This window comes from Vicia villosa, linkage group LG2, assembly GCF_029867415.1.
Source record: "Vicia villosa cultivar HV-30 ecotype Madison, WI linkage group LG2, Vvil1.0, whole genome shotgun sequence".
NCBI lineage: Eukaryota > Viridiplantae > Streptophyta > Magnoliopsida > Fabales > Fabaceae > Vicia > Vicia villosa.
The window spans coordinates 151,069,848-151,092,676 of NC_081181.1; the positions used below are offsets into that span (position 1 = coordinate 151,069,848).

Below are 22,829 nucleotides of genomic sequence, written 5' to 3' on the forward strand. Positions count from 1 at the left end.
TCTGCAATATTCATTTTTAAACAATTCTCAATTAATAATATAAAAATAGCCAAAATTGAAGCATAAATTGCTTTTTATATGAAATTGAACCCATAACCTTTAACCAATATCTTAAGTCTTTATCATTAGTCCAATGTGCATTCATGACAAATAATTTCTATGATTTCTAGTAATATTAAATAATTCTGAATTTCAAACAAAATAAGTTAAAATTTATACAAATGGGTCTCAAACCCAAATTCGTTCAAGTTAAATGATAGTCACTTTACAACTAGACAAATCAATTTATATTGTTAATATTCTTAATATTCTTAATAATGAATATTTAAGTTAATAATTCAGAACAAACATTTACTTATTTCAAATAACCAACAAATAAATATTATCTAATTTTAAATAATACAAAAATTTAAAAATAAAATTAATAAAATTTAAATCCTAAATATAATTAATCAAATAAAAATAAATAAGTTAATATTTAATGGAATTACTATTAAACTAATTGATCACTATTTTTTTTGAACCAATAATATTTGATTAATTCAAAAAACGGTATATACAAGGCGATCGCCAACGATCCAGCCCAAACAAGACACGAAAAAGCAAACGGGCAAGAAACACCGCCAAAAAGAAAAACCTACATCATGAGAATTGCAAGATTTTTCCTATACATCCTATTTGCCCAAACTCTATAAATCACCGTATCGATAATCAAATCCTCAATCTTTCTCTTATCTACAAACTTTCCCAAAATACTGTTATTTCTAAACTTCCACGTAAAGTATACGGTTTCAGTGAAAGTGCATTTTAAAAGAGCAGCTCGCCACCCTTTACCCTTGCAAACTTGAGCAATCCACCTAATCTCATCATACATCATACCATTCACCCGGTTGGTGTTGCACCTGAAGCCAAGATAGAACCATTTGCCAAATACTCCTAAGCCGCTGACATCCAAAGAATAAGTGGTTATGATTTTCCGGGTTTGGACAGAAAAAACACTTGTCCTCCGTCAAAAGACCGAACTTCTTTAACCTGTCTTTAGTCGCGAGTCTGGTAAACTGGGCACGAGGCCTTGCCAAATTACGAAAAAATACCGTTCTTCAGAAAACTTTATCAGTACCACTGACCAAGGCCAAATATATTTTCTTTGACTTGAAACCATCCTGCATAAGCTGAAGGTGCTGCTGATAGAGAGGTCGCAGGTTCAGCATACAATTGATCACTATTTAGTTTGAATTAACTAAATAATTTTAAAAATTAATTGATTATTTAATTTAAATTGATTAAATATTTTAACAATTAGTTGAATTACTATGAAATTAATTAATTATTATTTAATTTGAATTAGTTTGAAATAAGTAAATATTTAGTTATATGTTATTTAATTTCAATTACATATAATTTAATTTATTTTTAATCGATTAAATATATTGAGCATTTACATTTTACAAAATTTATTTTTAATTCGTGTATTATATGAAATTAGAAATATTTATTTGTGTGTTATTTAAAATAAGTAAATGTTTGTTATAAATTATTAAGCTAAATATTCATCATTAAGAATATTATTAATATAAATTGATTTGTCTAATTGTAAAGTGATTATCATTTATCGGACTTAGGTTCGAGGCCCCATTTGTATAAATTTTGTAATTTTTATTTTAAATTCAGAATTATTTAATATTATTAAAAAATTTGGGAATTATTTGTCATGAATGTCTATTGGCCTAGTGGTAAAGACTTAAGATATTGTCCAAAAGTCTTGGGTTTGATTCCTTATAAGAAATAATTTTAGCTTTTTGGATATTATTAAATCAAAATTGTTTAAAAATGAAATTATAATTAAAAATTAATTTAGTATTTAAAAAATGAAAAATAAAAATGAAAGCCAACGCGGCAGTCCAGTCACGGCTTAAAAGTATGAAAAAAACCTGTTGAAAAAAAATATTAACATAAGGACTAATAAGGTCCGGTTAAATTTTGTAAGGGATTAAATCGGGTCTTTTTTTTGTGAGGGACTAATTTGAATTATATAATTTTTGCGATTGACCTAAATGGGTCTTCACTCCTTGTTTAAATAACTTAAGTTTGATTCATTTTTATATATTTAAAATTTGCATCATCATGCCTATTTAGTTTTAGGGGACAACTTCTCTACCCATCACAAAAAGTTGGGTATTGTACTTCCAATCAACCACATGATTCCATCTCATTTAACACATTTAATTATTTATTAAAATACTACAATAATTTTCAAAGCATTTTACATAGGAGGTAACCTTACCCAACTTTTTGAGTTGGATAGATAAGAATTCACCTTAGTTTTATATTAACTTTTTGTGTTTTACAATTCTTTCTGATTCAGATTGTCTTCATATTTATTGATACATTATTCTCATTCAATCTTGATTTATAATTTCCTTTTTGTGTTTTGACCTTTAACAAAATGTCCTTTGATTTATAATTTTATTTTAGGGTTAAATAAGTTTTTGGTCCCTATAAATATTACAGTTTTATTCTTAGTTCTTTTTGCCTCTAGGCAAAATCGTAGTCAAAACCAGTTAAAACCGTTGCCAAAACCCAAGAGGACTAAAAATGAAACTGCAATATTTATAGGGATCAAAAACTTATTTAATCTTTTATTTTATTTTATTGCAGTAATATTTTATGAAAAAAATTTGGACTTATTAATTAAAAATAATTATTTTTCTATATCATTCAATAGAAAGATTATATAGTTATGTGACTTTATTATTCTAATTATTTTCCTATATTTTGGACCAAGAAAGTTAAAATCAAAAAGTATATAGTTATGTCACTTAATTATTCTAATTTTTAGTTTTAATTTTTAAAATAAATGATTAATTTTAACCAAGAAAGATGTTTCAAAGCATCAGGACACAAACATATGGTAAAGCTTACTGCTGGAACGTCTGTCGTTGATGAAGACAAACATGAGATACCCCCGAAGCCGATTGTTTTTACAAGTTTTTCAAACATCATAATAAGGAAGTTTGTCAAAGATGTCCTGCTTGGTAAATATACTTTTTCGCTATTTCGTTTGTTTATTTTTTGATGGTTTTTTAGTCCTGCGAAATTAATATATTTATTTCAGATGTTATTGAAATGGTCGACATTACTGGTTATGCACAGACTGAGTCTGGCGCAAAGAAACGGCAAATTAGTATGGTGTTGCGTGACCACAGATTTCGTTCTTCGAATTCTTAACTCTGTCCTATAGTAGAATCATGTGTTATATCCTAATGTTTTGTGATTATGGTTTAGCAACAACATGTTGAACTGTACTCTGTGGGAATCATATGCGGACCAGCTCATCAAGTTTAACAAAGATAGGGTTGATGCATCAGTTCCTACAATTTTGTTGCTTCAGTATGCCAAAGTGAAAGAAGAAGGTTACTTCATCACTTATGTAAATCATTTTAAATTAATAGGAAAAATACAAATTCTGTAAAAAATCACTGACAAAGTATAATTTGAGTCTGCAGGAAAGTATCCTCTGTCTGTGACAAACACCTATATTGTGACTCTTTTATGTGTTGATGCTGATTTCCCTCTCATGATAGACTATATAGAGAAGTATGTTGTTACTATTATCCATTATGTATCATTGCTTTATTTAGGACTTTGCTAATAATCCACTTCCTGCAAAATGACTATATAGAGAAGTATGTTGTTACTATTACCCATTATGTTGTTACTCATGTAAGTATAATTTTAACATTAAGCCCTTTGGAGTAATAGTCGGAATTTGACATAATATTTCTTTTTCATTTTACTATTCACATAATTTTTTTTCTCATAAAATATTTTGCTTTGTATCTCATAACTTTAATTTTTACTTTTTCAATTCTATTTTATTTAATTTTTAGTTTAATGAATATTAAAATTGTAAATAATACACTGTATTGATGATAATATATAAACATTAAAAATAAAATAAAAAATGCTTTTACAACTACTATTCAACAAAAAATTTACTGGATCACACTTTCGGCCATATATTACTGGATAGTAATTTGATTCACAAATCAAATCTCCCTCATGCCACTCAACGTACACTTTGGTTCATGACATAAAGGTTTGTTCTTGTTCTTAGTTGATTTATGAAATTATAAAAATTTTAGAAAGTATTATTCTTCGATAATTTTACAACTTCCTTAAATTTGAATTTAAATTATCGTATTTATTAGACATATATGTAAGTCTTCTAAGATTTTATTTTTTTTAGAGTGCAAATTTATTTAAATTAAAATATAACTTTTATTAATAAGACCTTTCATTTGCTTTTGAAATTCTATCTCATTTACCTTATATTTTACTTTTTTTTGGAAAAACTATTTAACATCGTAAATACTACATATATAATTTAAAATAATATATTTTAACATAATAATTTATAATTGAAAAGAATTTAAAAAAATATAACCTATAAGAAAACCCTACAATGTTAAAAAATAATTCTCTTTTTAAAAATAATTGAAAATATAGTTGCAGATTATAGGTGCAGAAAGTAAAAGTGGAAAGTAAAGCCCTAAACTATTACATGGCTTCGGGGGAGGGGGATTACAATAAACTGGGGAATGCGGAAAGTAAAACCTAGTTTAAAACTATTACAACCAGGAACAGTTACATAATAAAAAAATATGGGAAAATAAAAGTGCGGAAATTAAATACCTAGTTACTATTACAACCTCGAAACAGTTACATAATTGTAAAATACGTGAGAAATATAATAGCGGATAAATCGAGAAATCGAGAAAAGATGGAGGAATGGAGAAAATTGAGATCAGGGTTAGGAATAAAATTAGGGTTAAAAAACTTATTATTTAACCTAATTATTAATTAATTATTAAATTAATACTAATCATAATTAATCTATTATTTAATTAAGTTAATTATATACAAAAATAGAAATTAAAATTAATTAAATGACCTATGTTTAATTATTTTAACCTAAAAACTAAATCCTAATTTTAATTATCCTAAAACCTAATTTCACTAATTAATTAGAAAAGAAGTCAATTTTTTGGTGTTTTTATGATTTTAAAAGAAAATAATTAACAGAAAAACTAATTAAACTAAATTAAATAAAAATTGATCAATGTTAATTGTGGTTTAATAGTTAAAGGTTAGTGATTAATTAATGGGTTAATAATAAAATAATAATAATAATAATAATAACAATAATAATAATAATAAAATTGTTTAAAAAAAGAAGTAAAGAAGAAAACTAGAAAAAACAAGAAAAGAAAATTAAACTAAATTAAATAAAAATTGATCAATGTTAATTGTGGTTTAATAGTTAAAGGTTAGTGATTAATTAATGGGTTAATAATAAAAAATAATAATAATAATAATAATAATAATAATAATAATAATAATAATAATAAGATTGTTTAAAAAATGAAGTAATGAAGAAAACTAGAAAACACAAGAAAAGAAAAGCAAAAACGCTGGGACTGGGTGTTAAACCCAGGTCTTGAAAGTCATTGGTCCAAGACAGCTGCCAACTGTGTTGTGTTTTCATTTTCAACCTCTAAATAAATCGATCATCAAATAATAAATAACAAAACGTCAAGTAATTGGTCAATTGAAAAAGCTGAGTCTAAAGTGGGGCCTAGGTATGTTGGCCAACGAATTAGAAGAGGAGAGAAGAACAAGCTATGTTAACTGGCCAATAGTGACGCACGAGGATCCCACCTTGGTAGTCAATGTTTCAGCGTCGGAGGACTACCGCAGACCACCATCTTCTCCGGCAAGCTCGTTTTTGTAGCCTGTAAAACACTCACTATAAATGCAAAAGAAGGACCCTACCCCTTATTTTGGACCCTGGAAATCCAATGGTGGTGGTCGTTTGGCCTGAAAGTGCCTGGAACACCTGATACGTAAACAAGATACCTTTGAGCCCTAACTATGGTGTTTTGCCATTCCTGCATTAAAGCTCACCAATGATGGGTCTAAACAATCTTAAACATCAATACAAACATGAATGGATGCATCAAAACAAACTAAATGGCCTGTAATAAAAATTTGAAATCAAAGAAACACACACAAACCATTGCAATTTGGAGGGCGCTTTTTGGGCTACTTCAGGCTGCAAGAATGATTGCAGGAGCTTCCTCTAGTCCTCAGGAGTGTGATTGAATAATTTGCTTGGACTGAAATTGGCTGGAAGAGATTTTCATGTTATGCCTTAGTTCTTTGAGTTTTTTAAAGTCTTGAAGCCCTATTTTCTGTGCAGCCTTTGTCTCCTAATGATCTGACATTGTTAAGTATATATGAAGGAAGGAATTAGGTTAAACTTTGGACTTGGGCTTCAAGTAATTGGTGAGAAAAAAGTTTGAAAAAGATTTGTACGAAATCTTTCCAAATTTGGCCATTTTCCCTCATAAACAAGCTAGCACGAATTTGGTCTCTTCATGAGTGATCCTTGGGCTTTAATACTGATTCATAACCAAGGCCATGCCCATTGATCCATCCATTTGATATTTTATTTAATTTATTTTGAATTAAAGTGAATAAAATCAAAATAAAGATAAATAAAAATCAAAACATGTTATGAATGAGTTTATGGGTCTTATGTGAGGTCATAATCATGTTTGAAGTCAAAAACTTAGGCTCATTAGCCTAAAGCCCAAAATTGGTTCATTAGGGTTTTGAGTATTTCTTGAATTTTGACCAACTTGCATCATTCCTAACTTCTTCAATTTTAATCATATGAAGGTGTTCTAGGACTTTTTAGAAAGCTCAAGGTGTCCTTTACAAGCTCCTTTTGGTTTCATCTCAATTGAGTCTACCATGTTCATGTACCATTCTTTGATAAAAAGTGACTTTTTGTTGACTTTTGAAAAGGACTTGTAATGTTTTGGCTCATATCTTTTAACTGAAGCATTTTTGGCCAAGTCTTTAGAGAGACAAAGTTGTAGAGAATGAAATTTCCTTCAAAATGAGCTTCGGTTGGACAATTTCTAATGAACCATGAAAAGGTTATGGGTGGTCAAAGTTCAGTTAACTTTTAGATAAAAAAACCCTAATTAGAGACTTGTTGCTTAGGAGAAAGATAGGTGTGCCCAATCCTTGGAGATCTCACTGCTTGAGCCAAATTGTTTAAAGTATGGCGGATAAATGGCGGCCGGCCATATCCGTTGTAGAATAAGAACGTGGGGTGCGGTGAAATAAGGGTTTCGGGACAGATGGAGATGCAACAGGAGAATTGGTTGAGTTTGAAGTGAACGGTTTGGGAGCCGAATGGAAGGGTTTGGAAAATGGAGGCCAACTTTGTGGTATGATGGGTGGGAATTTGGTGGCTTCAAATAGTTTAGCAATTTGGGTGGCATGGGCTACACACGTGGGATTAAACATATAAACTTGCATCTGGGTAGCATGTTCCAACCCAGAAAGAAATATACTCAGAGCATGTTCACGTGGAAGGGAAGTATGGGTAAGGGCAAGTTCAAAGGAATCAACATACTCTTGCACTTTTCCAGAATGACGAACTTGTATAAGGGTTGATAGTGGTCGTCGTATGGATTTTCGAAACGAAGGTTGAGGTCGGTGATGTATTGTGGCCAAGTTGGGTAAATGTCAAAACGAGAACGCATATAGTTGAGATGTCATTAAAGGGCGCTACCATCAAGGTGAATGGAAGCAAGTCTGACCTTATATTCAGGAGAAGTATTGTCAAGAGAGAAAAATTGCTCACATTGATACAACCATTCTTTCACCCTTTTGCCGTCAAATCGAGGGAAATCAATCTTCGTGATACGAGTGGAGTAAGGGTTTGCCGGAGTGTGCGGAGTGCATCGCTCCTCTCGGTGGCGGTCACGGTGAGGTGAGGAATTGGAGGACAGCCGAGCTAGTTGTTGCATCATTGCACGTATTTCATCTAGGCTGGTAGAGATGTTATCGAACTTGGATTGATTGTCTGATTGAGCATCTGTCAATCGTTGTTCTAACTCAGCTAATGACTGGCTCCTAGTCATGGTCGCGGATTTGAAGGCTCGATGATACCAATTATAACCGGATTTGGATATTCAGGGAGAGGATCCGAGAATGATCCTAGGGTTCTAGTAGGAATTCTAATGAATTTGAAATAGAATTCGGTACAGGCAGGGCCGACCCTGGGCCGGGGCAAACAGACCCATAGCCCAGGACCTCAAAAATAGAGGGGCCTCAAATTTTTTTGATACGGGCTTTATGAAGAATGATGTGTAATATATATATATATATATATTTTATTTTGAAATACAACATGTGTTGTATCTATGGCGCAACGGTAAATAGAGTTGGCATCAACAAAATTGAAGCCTCGTGTACGATCCTTACCCCAGGTTTTAAGTTTTTAATATTTTTTTATGAGCTTAAAGGTAATGCATTGTCACTGTAAAATATTTTACACGGTCAGTGCATCACAACCCTTAAAAACAAATACTTTGTATGTGATTTAAAGAAAAAGTCAAACTTCTAACAAAACTAACGGTTATGATTTAATTGACAGTGTAAAAATGCTTTACACCGTCGGTGCATTTCCATTAAATCCTTTTTTTATTATTAAAATGCCAAACTACATGATGGAGCAAGGTTTGAACCTAGGCATTGTACTTTCATAAATGAAAATATTACCGACTACACAATGGAATTGCTAACTACTACTTTTAAGTATATACTATATAATATTAAATTTATTAACTTTTTTATTTTATTTATTTAATATTATATACTATATAGTATTAAGATTATTAAGTTTTCTGATTTTATTTCTTTAATATAAATTTTAGATGATATTTAATTTTTGTAATTAAATATTCAAAAGTTTATTATATGATTAAATTATAATAAATAATATTATATAATCATATAATTATTAGTGGTTTGATCTTGTTTATAAAAAATATATATTGTTAAATTTTATCTTATAATAACATATTTAAAAATTGTATACTAGTGTAATTTTTAATTAATTCTTATAAATATATGAATAATAAATTAAATTAATAAGTTTAAAACATATTGATTTAAGTTAGTATAACCTAACACAATATTTATAAGATATGTATAAATCTTTAATTAATTTAATTATTTTCATATTACTACATCAATTGTAATAAATTTTGATGGATAACTAAAGTGTTAGAAAACAACTAAATACTTACAACTTTCACTCTCCTGATACTCAGAAAAGAAGAAAGCGGTAAACAAATTTAACTCAAATTATTGATTTTTTTTTATAAAATAATACATTATTAAATTTATTTTATAATAATAAACTAAAAAGTATTAGTATTAGTATTATTTATAATTAAATATTTTAATTAATTTTTTTATTAGGGTCTATTTTTATTATTTGCCAAATTGCCCTGGACTTCTTATAAGTCAGGATTGACCCTGGGTATAGGGAACCCAAGGTACTAATAATAAAAAGAATAAAGATAAGAATTTATAAAGATAAGAATTTGTAGAATCAATGTATATCCATTTCATATGATAGAATAGCATTTAAGTACAATTGCAAATCTCTAGAAGAAATAAATGTTGGCTCAGCCAATATTAAATTGTAAATAACATACTAATAAATTGCTATTAACATAAAAGACAAGCTTTATTAATTTCCATTGTCATCTTTGTGACACTTTAATTTAAAAAATAAATACACAAACTGTCTGCACTAGTAGATATGCATGCATACTTTGATTTAAAAAGTTAGTAACAAACATGTGCATACGCACGGGTTCTGGTTTGGTACGCACATTTGTTTACATAATATATTTATTTTAAATCAAAATTAAAATTTTTGGATCATATATATATATATATATATATATATATATATATATATATATATATATATATATATCATTTTTCGTATATAAAAATATTTACATCAATAAGAGATTTTTTCCCGTAAACAAATATTATTTATGTTTAAGTATCATTTAGAAAAAAATCTGGATCAATAATAAATTTTCGTATATAAAAGTATATTTTTTTCTCCATATTACCATTTTTGAATCAAAATTTTTTGGATCACAAATACCAATTTTCAAACATAAGAATATTTAGATCATTAATAAATTTTTCCCATATACAGATATTATTTATGTTTAGGTATCGTTTACAAAAATATCTAAATCAATTGTAAATTTTCGTATATAAAAATATTTAGATCAATAATAATGTTTTCTCGTATACCTTTTTTGAATAATTTTTTTTTGGATCATAAATACCATTTTTCACATATAAAAATATTTAGATCAATAAAAGATTTTTGTATTATAAATATCATTTTCGTATATAAAAATATTTAGATCAATAATAGTTTTTTTCCCGTATACCTTTTTTGAAAGAAAAAAATTGGATCATAAATACCATTTTTCATATATAAAAATATTAAATCATTAATAGACTTTTCCCATATACAAATATTATTTATGTTTAGAATTGTTTACATAAAAATATTTAGATCAATAATAGTACTTTATTCTGTATACCTTTTTGAATAAAAAATATTTTGGATCATAAATACAATTTTTCATATATAAAAATATTTAGATCAATAATAAATTTTTTCCATTTACATATATTATTTTTGTTTATGTATCATTTACAAAAATATATTTCTTCGTTATTAATATTCAATTATTAAAGTTAATTTTTAAAAATTAAATATTATTTTAAATGTAAATTAATAATCATTTAATATGATCATAATAATGTTTTTATTAAAAAATAATTTATTGGAATATCTTGATTAATTATTTATTAAAAATAATAATAATAATAAAGTAATAAAAAGTGAAAAGCAAAAAAGTGAAAAATGAAAAGTGAGTTGGAAAGTGAAAAATAAAAAAGTAAAAAGTGAAAAATGGGTTGAAAAGTAAAAAGTGAGTTGAAAAAAATCAACAAAAAAACATTATTTGCCCCTAAATTATTAATTTAGACTAAGATAAAAAAAAAATATATTTTGGTGATTTTCATACCAACAATTTTTCTTATATTAGATAAATAGTAATGTAAAACAAAATTAAAGAAAACTGCGTGCTAAAGAAAGTTGCATGGTAAAGACTAATAGAATGTTGAAAGAAGCCATCGATTGTTGGGCTATAAAAAGGGAGTGTTACAGAGGTATTTCTCAGGCAAACACAATACATATCCCATATCCTCACCTTACAAACATCACTGTTGTTCATTGAATTTTGTTATATCAACAAGAAGCTGCAACCATGTTGGTTGAACTTGCACTTGCTTTATTAGCGATAGCTTTCTTTATATACTTGCGTCCAACACCCACTGCTAAATCAAAGGCACTTCGCCATCTTCCTAATCCACCAAGTCCTAAACCTCGTCTTCCTTTCATTGGTCATCTTCATCTTTTAGATAATTCTCTTTTTCATCACTCTCTCATCCGTTTAGGACAAATTTATGGCCCTTTATACTCTCTTTACTTCGGCTCCATGCCCACCGTTGTTGTATCAACTCCCGATCTCTTCAAACTCTTCTTTCAAACTCATGAAGCCACTTCCTTCAACGCAAGGTTCCAAAGACGGTTAAGTTATGGTAAATCCGTTGCTATGGTTCCCTCTGGGCCTGACGGGAAGTTCATTAGAAAGCTCATCATGAATGATCTATTTAACGCCACCTCCATCAACAAGTTGAGACCCTTGAGGACTAGAGAAATCCGCAAGGTTCTTAAGGTTATGGCTCATAGCGCTGAAACTCAAGAGCCACTTAATATCACTGAGGAACTTCTCAAGTGGACAAACAACACAATATCTATGATAATGTTGGGTGAGGCTGAAGAGGTTAGAGATATTGCTCATGATGTTGATAAGATCTTTGGGGAATACAGTTTCACCAATTTCATTTGGCCTTTGAACATGTTTAAGCTTAGGAACTATGAGAAGAAAATTGAGGACATTTTCAATAAATATGATCCTATCATTGAAAAAATTATCAAGAAACGACAAGAGATTGTCAACAAAAGAAAAGGAAAAAATGGAGATATCCAAGAAGGTGAGCAAAGTGTAGTTTTTCTTGATACTTTGCTTGAATTTGCTCAAGATGAGACAATGGAGATCAAAATTACAAAGGAACAAATCATGGGTTTTGTTGTGGTGAGTTTCTTTGTTATTATATATATTAATTATATTTTAGATAAGAAACTTAGATTGTGTTTGTCTGTATTATATGCAGGATTTCTTCTCTGCTGGGACAGATTCCACAGTTGTGTCAACAGAATGGAGTTTGGCAGAGCTCATCAACAATCCGAGGGTGTTGAAGAAAGCTCGAGAGGAGATTGATTTAGTTGTGGGAAAAGATAGACTTGTTGAAGAGTCGGATGTTCAGAATCTTCCATACATAAGAGCCATAGTGAAGGAGGCACTCCGCATGCACCCACCAGTACCTGTGGTAAAGAGAAAATGTACGGAAGAATGTGAGATCAATGGATATGTGATCCCTGAAGGAGCATTGATACTTCTCAACGTATGGGCAGTGGCAAGAGACCCAAAATATTGGAACAGACCATTAGAATTCCGTCCTGAGAGGTTCTTAGAGAATGTTGTTGGTGAAGGTGAAGCAGCTTCAGTTGATGTGAGGGGTCAGAATTTCCAACTTTTACCATTTGGGTCTGGAAGGAGGATGTGTCCTGCGGTCAATTTGGCTACTGCAGGAATGGCAACACTGCTTGCATCTATTATCCAATGCTTTGATTTACAAGTACCAGGCCTTCATGGAGAAATATTGAAAGGTGATGATGCTAAGGTTAGCATGAAAGAGAGAGCCGGTCTCACGGTTCCAAGAGCACATAATCTCGTATGTGTTCCCCTTGCAAGACCTGGTTTAGCAGCTAAATTGCTTTCCTCTTACAACATATAAATGATGATATTTTCAATAAGATTCTAGTATCAATGATAATAAGAGAGTCTATTTCGGTGTCGATTTCACTCCTACAGCATGACAATTTTACTTCTTCTGCAATATTCAATTCTACTACCAATAGTGTATTTGCCTAATTCTGAATCTCTGATGCACTGCAAACTCTAGGACAAAAGCTTTTGTGGCCATGAACAACGACTTGATATGAGAATAATCATTAGGATTGGATTCTTTGTTTAAATGTCTTAAGTTTGATTTATTTTTATATTTAAATTTTGCATCGTGTCTATTAGTTTTAGATTAATATTTGATGAATTCTTATCTATCCAACTCAAAAATTTGAGTAAAGTTACCTTCAATGTAAAATGTCTTGAAAATAACAAATAATTGTATTATTTTACAATTAATTAAATATGTTAAAATTAAATGGAATCTTACAATTGATTAAAATTACACTACCTAACTTTTTTGTAATTGGGTAAACTTTTTGTGATTTACAATTCTTTCTAATTCAGATTGTTTTCATATGTGTTGATACATTATTTTCATTATTTACTAATTTAGAAATCTTTAATTAGTAAATAATTAATAAATAAATATATTGATTGATAATAAAAAGACTTAAATGTTTTCTACAACGTACTAAAAGTCAAAAATTTATTCTCAATTTAAAAATTTCTAGGTTTTATGTATTCTTGTGAGTTTTATATGGCTAAGACAATAACAAGAACATTAGGGATTATGTTATTTTGTTAAATACTCAATACACGTGTTCTAATATTTTTATCTTACGGATTATTTCTAATACAATTATTATTTAAAAATTCTATAAAAAGAGATTCTTACCAAAAATATATTTATTGTGATTATTATTGTTATAAATATACTTGATATTTATTTAGGATATTACCATAAAAAACACTTCAATTATAGTATTTTTTTAATTTTATTTAAACTAGAAGAACAAAATTAAAATAAAACTTTTGAAAAATAATATTAGGTTTAAAATAATCATAAATATAAATTATTTACTCATCTTCCTCATGTTAAAATTATTTTTATATAAAATTATGTCATATAGTTTAAAAAATTCAATCTTAAAAAATTAATTTAATTAAAACCCACAAATAATTTTTGGTAAAATATTTATAGCTCCCGAATAGAATAGATAAAACCCCAAAAATAATTTTACTGTGATTATTATTTGTTATAAATATAATTAATATTTATTTACGATATTATCATAAAATATATTTCAAATGTATTTTTTATTTTTATTTAAACTATAGGTATTTTTTATTTATATTTAAACTATAGGTATTTTTTAAAACTAAAAGAAAAATTCAAAATAAAACTTCTTAATAACAATATTAGCTTTTAAATAATAAAAAAATACACTTTTTTTATTCATCTTTCTAGTATTAAAATTCTTTTTATATAAAATTATGTCATATAGTTTTGGAAAAAAATCAATCTTAATTTAATAAAAAAAACTATTTTAACGTTGTATCTCGTATTTTATAGAATCATATTTTATGTAGAATTTATTTTCATAAATAAATTATTTTAGACTTAATTTTAAAACCAAATAAAATTCTTATTATTTTAATAACAATTTATTGCAGTAATTAAATTGTTATCAATATGTTATGAGTTTTATTTAGTTTTTATAGTAAGTTTAGAAAAAGTAATTTATCAAAATAAATTGTGAAGAAATATAATTCTATAAAATACGAAATACAATGTTAAAGTAGTTTATTCAATTAATATGATTCAAAGAGTGGTGTTTTTAAAAAATAAATTAATATTTAAAGATTGATGTTTCTAAAATAAAATTAAGTTATGTATTCTTTTTTAAAAATATCACTCTTTGAATAATAATTTAATTTTTTAAGATTGATTTTTTTAAACTATATGACATAATTTTATATAATAAAAATTTTAATATTAGGAAGATGAGTAAATAATTTATATTTATGATTATTTTAATTCTAATATTACTTTTCAAAAGTTTTATTTTAAATTTTTTCTTTTAGTTTAGATAATTTTAATTTTAAATAAAAAAATATAATCGAAGTGTATTTTATGATAATATCCTTAATGAGTAACAATCACAATAAATTTATTTTTGGTAAGAATTTCCTTATATAGAATTTTTTTAATAATAATGGCCCGTTTGATGCACAGTATATGATAGAGACATGATAAAATATCGAACAGGATAAGGATAGGATATGATACAGACATGATAAGACTTATCCTATCATGAGTTTGGTTCACACAGGAAACCATATATATTATGTGCACGTCGGGCAGAGGCATGTTGTGCAGTCCTCCTAGATATAATGCGGTTTGCATGGCCGGTCATAATGTCTGCATTGTATTACAAATAAAAACGAGTTAGATACAGTTTGGTAATTAAAAAGAAAAGAAAAAAATAAATTTACCTCCGTAAATGCACATACACAAATCTTCCGTAGATGTATCTACAGAACTAACTAACATTTCAAATAATTGGATTTGTTATGTATGTGCATCTACGGAACGACCAAACGTTTCATATATTCTGTAGATGCAACTACGGAACGTTCTACAACTTCAAAAACGCAAAAATGACGTAAGTAACCATTCACATAGTTGGAAAAATCAAGTTTCACCCGTGATCATCCGTTTTACACATGAAACAATACCTACATTGTCTCTAAAGTATGTTTCTAAAAGTAACTAATGATTTCAACACCTAAAAATTTACTTAAACTTTATTACGGAAAATACTCTAAAATAACTCCAAAATTCAAAAGCTTGCCGATTAAATTGAGTTTTGAAGTTGTTGGAATGTGTTGATCGTTGTTGTTGACGTTAACGGCCGAACTCGAGAGAAAAAAAACAACTTTGGTGGAAGTTTAATTTTTGAGTCGAGAGAGATTGGGAGTTTGAGAAGATGAAAAGTGAAGAATGAGAGAGGAGAAGATTCTGGCGCCAGTTTAACATCAAATTCTTCCGTAGATACATATATGAAAGTCTTTCATAGATGCACCTACGAAACAAAACAACTTTGAAAATAAAATATACTTTCCAAAATACATCTACAGAAGTAAAGGACATTTTTGACAATGCACATGGTGCATGAGGGACCCAAGGAATGAAGTTAGAGATTCTCTAAAATTTTCATATTCAATTTCTTTAATTAAAATATTTTTTATGAATTTGAACTGAATTAAAATAATCAATAGAATAAAATAAGAAAGAAAATTAATAATTTTTTTAGAAGAAAAAAATTTAATATGATATAAATAAAATAAAAAGGAATTCGAAAAATTGAACAAAAAATTATTAAAAATGAAACTACTATTAAAATTTTCAAAAATATGAATAAATAATATTTTAAAAATAATTTTATTTTATATATATATATATATATATATATATATATATATATATATATATATATATATATATATATATATATATATATATATATATATATATATATATAGAACATATATTTAATTTGCTTTATAATAGATTTTGAAACTTAATTTTCACTACGAAAACAAATGTTTTTTTGGGTTTTAAGATTCGGTGACGCACAGACAAAATTCAGATTTTTCATTATGATTAATATGGTGATTTGCATGAGTAAAGTTGGGAGACGATAATTATGATCTCGGACTCATGCATTTAAAATCGGGAGACGATAATCATGAGTAAATGTCTATAGTATGATGTTGCATCCGTATTCCGTCGTTTTACTGATTAATTTACAGGGATTGATTGTTTATCGTTGTGGAAATTGAGCATGTACTCCATTCCATGTTTTGAGTGATTGTTGATCAGATAAAAGCTAATGGATGAATGTAGTGAGTATAAGTTAGAGGTGTATTCTTTATGGATTGAGCTTAATACGAAGAATGGAGCAAACACTTGTGTAAACCGAATACAAGCTATCATTATAGAAGAAAGCATGAAAAACTAGGTACAATATACAAACAAAAATGCCCTTTTACTATAATAATACACATCAACCCTGCTTGAAGCTACTAGTTTTTTCTTGGAGAGTATAAACCAGATGAAGAAGAAGCCCTTGAAATTACAGAAACAATTGAATGAAAAGCATTGGCAGCTATCTTTGATTTTATCTGTCCTCTTTTCGGAAGTGGTCTTTTGCTTCTGAACCTGTTCCTGTTGGTAGTAACTTCAGCAGATGCAACACGACCCATTCTGTTATTCATTGTTCTCTTATGATATCTTATGAAAGCATGTAGTGTTGTTTGTTGTTATGAAAATGGTGAAAGACAGAGAGTTTATATAGTAATAAAACCCTGAATACGGTTATTAGAAATTGATATTGGAAGAAGAAGGGTGTAACAGTTCTGTCTCAGAAGTGTGGGTTAGGGAACATGCCAGCTAATTTTCATTAATTTATAAGATTCCTTTCAACTCAACGCAGAACAAGTTGAACTCTAATCTAAAGTTTGTTTTGAGTGATCCAAAAACTAATCACAGGCATATATAGCTTCAAAGATACAATATTGTTGTTTTCAACATTTGATATTGCTAAAGATGAATACGTGCGGGTCAACACGGTATCATGAAGCTGTCTTGTTTTCTGTCTGGTAATAAGTTTTAGTCACAAAAGGAGCATATATTTTGTTAATGTTTGGCATGCCAATTAGGTGGGATTCAGGGAAGCAAAGGTTGATTCTTTATATAGTGTCTTCAGGTCAAGGAAATATTAATATTCTCCTTTCTTATGTACAGATAATAATTTGGAGTCACATGTAATAAAACTTGATTTTGCATAATTAGAAAAACGGTAAGCTTAAGCGAATTACGGTGAGCTTAGGTGGGAATACATAATATTGTAATATACGGTGTGTTTAAGTGGAATACAGAACACCGTCAGATACGGTGCACTTAATTGAAATATGAAACGCCGTTAGATACCATGCATTTAAGTGGAATATAGTGCACCGTAAGATACAGTGCACTTAAGTGAGCTTATTTAGCTTGCAATCCATACAAGCGGTTCTATAAAAAAGAACCTTTATGCTGCAGTTTTCTTATTTGATGAAATTTTGTTTGTGAAACCCTAATCGTAATTTCTATCTTTCTTTCTCAAATTCTTCATGTGTAGGAATTAGCACAGAGATTGAAGACATTATGTTCGTGTGGACTTAGTAGAGACGTTGTTGTTTAGCTCTCGTGATCATTCTTTTGATTCTACATCGATAGTTAATCACCATAAAAGATAACCAATTTATCACTAATCATGCTTACTCGTAAGGATCAGTTAAGGGAAATTTTTGTTTTCCGCTGTGTTAGTTGACAGCGCTTTGGAAGGCTTCAAAGGCGACTTGGGGATGTTTTTATCAACATAGTCTTTAAACTCTCTCTTCACTTCTGCTAAATTGTCCTCACGGACACTTACCTTTTCATTCTCTCCCTTTATAACATTCTCAATTTTTGCTATCTGAGAGGTTAGCGCTTTTCAGGCCGCTTTGGAGTTAGTCAGGGAATTCTTCGCATCTTCGAGGGCCTTGTCCTTCTCAACCAGAGATGTCTTCAAAGAAATAACCTATGAAGTTGACTCAAATGAAGCATCATAAGTCTCAATGTCCTTCTGGAAGCTAGCTAACTTTTCCAAGAGTTGATTTCACTCATAGGAAACGGGGCCGTATTGACCCTTCCAATTCTTTTTCTCCTTCGAATGGTTGCCATGAGCCATTACCTCACCACGACCGGTTGCCGCCAAATACATTAGGGAAGCGTCTTGATAGATATGGTAGGTTGTCTCTAGGTGTAGACATAATCATCCTCGGAGATGCAAGAGCGTAACTCCTAGGAAGGGGGAGACCCTCAAGATAAAAAGACTTAGGGAAACTTGAAAGGACGATGAGTTATTTCATTTTTTCCTAGAACAATTCCCCCACGAGTAGATCCTGATGTTTTGGGCTTTTTGATAAGGGGTCCTTCTTGAGTATGGTTCTTTCCCCGTTCTCTTTGTGTACTCTTCCTGGCAACAAAAGAAGATCAGTCGTTCAATTTCTTACTCCAGGTCTCGGAGAATGGGAGCCCTTGTTCCAACATATTTACTCCCCCCCCCCCCCCGAGTGGAGCCTCTCTTTCCCACCTGAGTTGTTTCATTGGCCACTTTTGTTGGAACCGAAGTGGGATTTGGAGAGTGTGATGTGAGTGTTCATTCACATCCAGGTCCTTCCTTCTCTTGAAGAGATTCTTGAGGGATATGTTATCTGCCAAACAAAACAAAGAATAGTCAACATAATATTATGAGAATGACAAAAACAATCGCCAAAGTTTCTCTCATTACCAAAGATATTTTCCTCTCAAGAGTAGTGTTTGTGTTCACAACCACTTGTGTGTTAATAAATTATCTCTTCTGTTTGGTGGACAACAGATCTGAAGGGTCGACTTCCTTTTCGTAGCCCATTATCCCCCAAAAGGCTACTTCAACGAATCCTTCTCCAGAGTCAGAGAGTTATATGAGAATGCGAAAGTCTTGAATTCCCGGTTAAAATGGTGCAGACACAACATCTCTATATCATGTCCTTGCACATCGCCTTCTGAAACTTTATAGAAGACAAATTAAGCCTCTAGGGTCGGAGGGGTCACTAAAAAAAAATAATCCTAGAAATTTTCAATCTCAAAGTAAACATCGAACACCTTGACTGACTGATGAAGTGCGAGTAATTCATGCCCCCGGTAGCAAAGGTATATGTCATGGTGAAAATGTTGAAAAATTGATAGAGATGGATTTTTTCAGTACTTGCACCATTATTGGAACATTTTGATGAAGACCCAAGCTATCGGGTGTAATTGAGACGGGGAAATTCTTTGATGCTTCAATACCCCCTTCTCAAAATCGTTGAAAGGCAACCTAAACTTCAACCTGAAAAACAAGCATTCATAAAATGGGATCGACCACCCATCGAAGAAGTTTCAAATTCACTTGGAAGAATCAATGTGGGAGATCCACCAGTCAGAAGACGGTCTTATGTCTACATAGGTCGCCTTCCAAACAAACAGTGTTGCTGAGAAGAGGAATTGATATTCATACCCCTAACAATAGGGCTACCATAGTTCATCATTTCGTCTCCTTTAGAGAAATAGTATCTACTACCGACAAGATGAAAACTTGAAGGTTCACTGCCATATTCAATGGAACCCTCACTAGACCCAGAAATATCACTAAGCTCGATAAGATTTGCGATGGGTCGGTTAACCTCTAAAAGATCAATGTTTGACATTTCTTAATTCACTATCCTAGTAGCAGAAGAAACATCATTGACACTGAATATATAAATTATATTTGTATGTGAATCTCCTATGTTAGCCATGGCCAAAAGGCTAAAACTATGAAAGAAAAGTAATAAATCATAAACAAGAAAGGAAGAAATGGTACCTCAAGAGATTGAAAACAAAGGTAATAATTAAAGAAGAGTGACTTAGAGGTTGAGATGAACCAAAAAAATATAGAGTCCAGAGAAGAAAAAAAGACTGGTAAAATGGGTTTCATTGAAACTCATAGAGGAAAGATCAAAGTTTCTAGAGAAAAAAAACTTACGGCTTACTCAAAGAGTGAAAAGAGAATTTAAAACACTAAGCGACTTTTATATAGGGGAATAAGATATGCTAATAAATGGCTCAAAATGAAAGAAAATAGGGAGACGAAAAAAATAGCGGTGTTATTTCACCTCAAAATTACAACGATATTTGAGTGCACTTAGACAATCTCCAATAAGAACTTATTGATTCCTTAACACTTAAGTTATATTGCTTTTTTTTATTACCATTAAAATATGCTCATGTGGCAATATTTATTGCTTAAATTTAAGATATGGCGCTTCATGAAAAAATCTCAAAAGTGGAGAACTTAATATTAAATATTATTATTTTTTAACCAATTCAATTGAAAAATAGTTATTAAATTGTAGTACGAATAAAATAATATAAATTAGTTGGGTCAAATATATGTTGCTTATTTATAATTACTATTGGAGTAATAGTATTTGAAATTGCTTAAATACTTAAATGCAATGTGGCAATTTGAACCCACAAAATATGACACAAGCAACCAAAAAATTTCTCCCATTAAAAATGCTCTTAGGTTATCAATAAGATCATACTCTAGAAACCTATGGCCAGATGTCAAGAAGATCATGTAAAACATTTCAATAATAAGACTAGCACTTAATGCACATTTCCCTAGGTTACTCACGACGGCTATCAAACCTCTTACATTTCTCCAAACAGCGACGCCGAGATGAGAACCCGACCTAGTTTTCTAAAAGGCCTTCCGTTGCTGCGTCACAAAAAGTCTTGGGAAATATATATATATATATATATATATATATATATATATATATATATATATATATATATATATATATATATATATATATATATATATATATGATTCTAATCCACTCTTCACCGACCTAATTGTTCAAATCGTGATTTATGTCTATGGGCGGATATGAGTTTTATCTCTTATAAATTTAACATTTTTACCATTTCTGATTGATGTGAAGCGTAACCATTCACACTTGAATTCAATCGCGGAAATTGAGGTTGCCTAAGAGGATCAAATATTTTATTTAAGTTTCACCTTGGAAAGCCTTTTGCCACTATTTTATTATCATGTTTTGTGTGATTGTTCATTAGCTAAATGTAGTGAGAATAAGTTAGAGGTGTTTTCTTTATGAGTAATCTAATTGAGTGGATTGAGCTTAATATGAAAAGAATGGAGCAAACACTTGTGTAAACCGAATACAAGCTATCATTATAGAGGAGAGCATGAAAAACTAGATACAATATACAAACAAAAATGTTCTGATACTATATTGATACACATCAACCCTGCTTGAAAGAGACTAGTTTTTTCTGCTTGAAGTGACTAGTTTTTTCTTGGAGAGTATAAACCAGATGAAGAAGAGGCCCTTGAAATTACAGAAACAATTGAATGAAAAGCATTAGCTGCTAACTTTGATTTTATTTGTCCTCTTTTTGGAAGTGGCCTTTTGCTTCTGAACCTGTTCCTGTTGTTAGCAACTTCAGCAGATGCAACACGACCCATTCTGTTATTCATTATTCTCTTATAATAAAGGCCTAAACAAGATGATATGTTATGAAAGTAGGAAGTGTTGTGTTGTTATGAAAATGGTGAAAGACAGAGAGTTTATATAGTAATAGAACCCTGAATAAGGTTATTAGAAATCAAAATCGGAAGAAGAAGGGTGTTGACAGTTCTGTCTCAGTAGTGGAGGTTAGGGAACATGCCAGCTAATTTCATTAATTTACAAGATTCTTTTCAGCTCAACACAGAACAAGTGGAACCTCTAATCTATAGGTTTGTTTTGAGTGATCCAAAAACTAATCATAGGCTTATATAGCTTCAAAGATACAATATTGTTGTTTTCAACCTTTGCTATTGCTAAGGATGAACACGTGCAGGTCAACGTGGTATCCTGAAGCTGTCCTGTCTTGTGTCTGGTAACAAGTTTTAGTCACAAAAGGAGTATATATTTTGTTAATGTTTGGCATGCCAATTAGGTGGGAATCATGGAATCAAAGGTTTATTCTTTATATAGTGCCTGCAGGTCATTGTTAATAATGTGGAGTCACATGTAACATGAAACTTGTTTTGTTTATATATTAAGTAGAATATAAATGTGGTAGATAAAAATAGTTTGTCTCTCCCACTTTTCTTGCTTCCTCATTGTTTCTGACTCAATTATATAATATCCTGAAGATTCAGTACTGCCTCCTTTATGGCTACACACAAGAACATGGACTAGTAGTTTGTTTTTTATAATGAATAAATCATCATTTTAATTCTTAAATTATCATTATCAATACTTGACCATGAAATGAGGTAATATTCTTGGATTTCATGTCAAGGAAGAGGAAGTAAA

The 22,829-nt window shown here is 29.8% G+C and overlaps 1 protein-coding gene across 1 annotated transcript; it reads left to right on the forward strand.

The window, feature by feature from the left end:
• The first annotated feature begins 11,139 nt into the window (after positions 1 to 11,139).
• On the forward strand, positions 11,140 to 13,114 carry LOC131647064 (2-hydroxyisoflavanone synthase-like). The gene is made up of 2 exons (XM_058916980.1): positions 11,140 to 12,131; positions 12,211 to 13,114. The coding sequence occupies exons 1-2, from the start codon at positions 11,241 to 11,243 to the stop codon at positions 12,892 to 12,894; spliced, it is 1,575 nt and encodes a 524-aa protein (XP_058772963.1). The 5' UTR covers positions 11,140 to 11,240; the 3' UTR covers positions 12,895 to 13,114.
• Positions 13,115 to 22,829: the final 9,715 nt, after the last annotated feature.

Bases quoted from the DNA above. Each gene is read 5' to 3' on its own strand.
- LOC131647064 (XM_058916980.1), top strand. From the start codon at position 11,241: ATGTTGGTTGAACTTGCACTTGCTTTATTAGCGATAGCTTTCTTTATA. The intron at 12,132-12,210 runs GTGAGTTTCTTT...TATTATATGCAG, and splicing joins AAATCATGGGTTTTGTTGTG to GATTTCTTCTCTGCTGGGAC.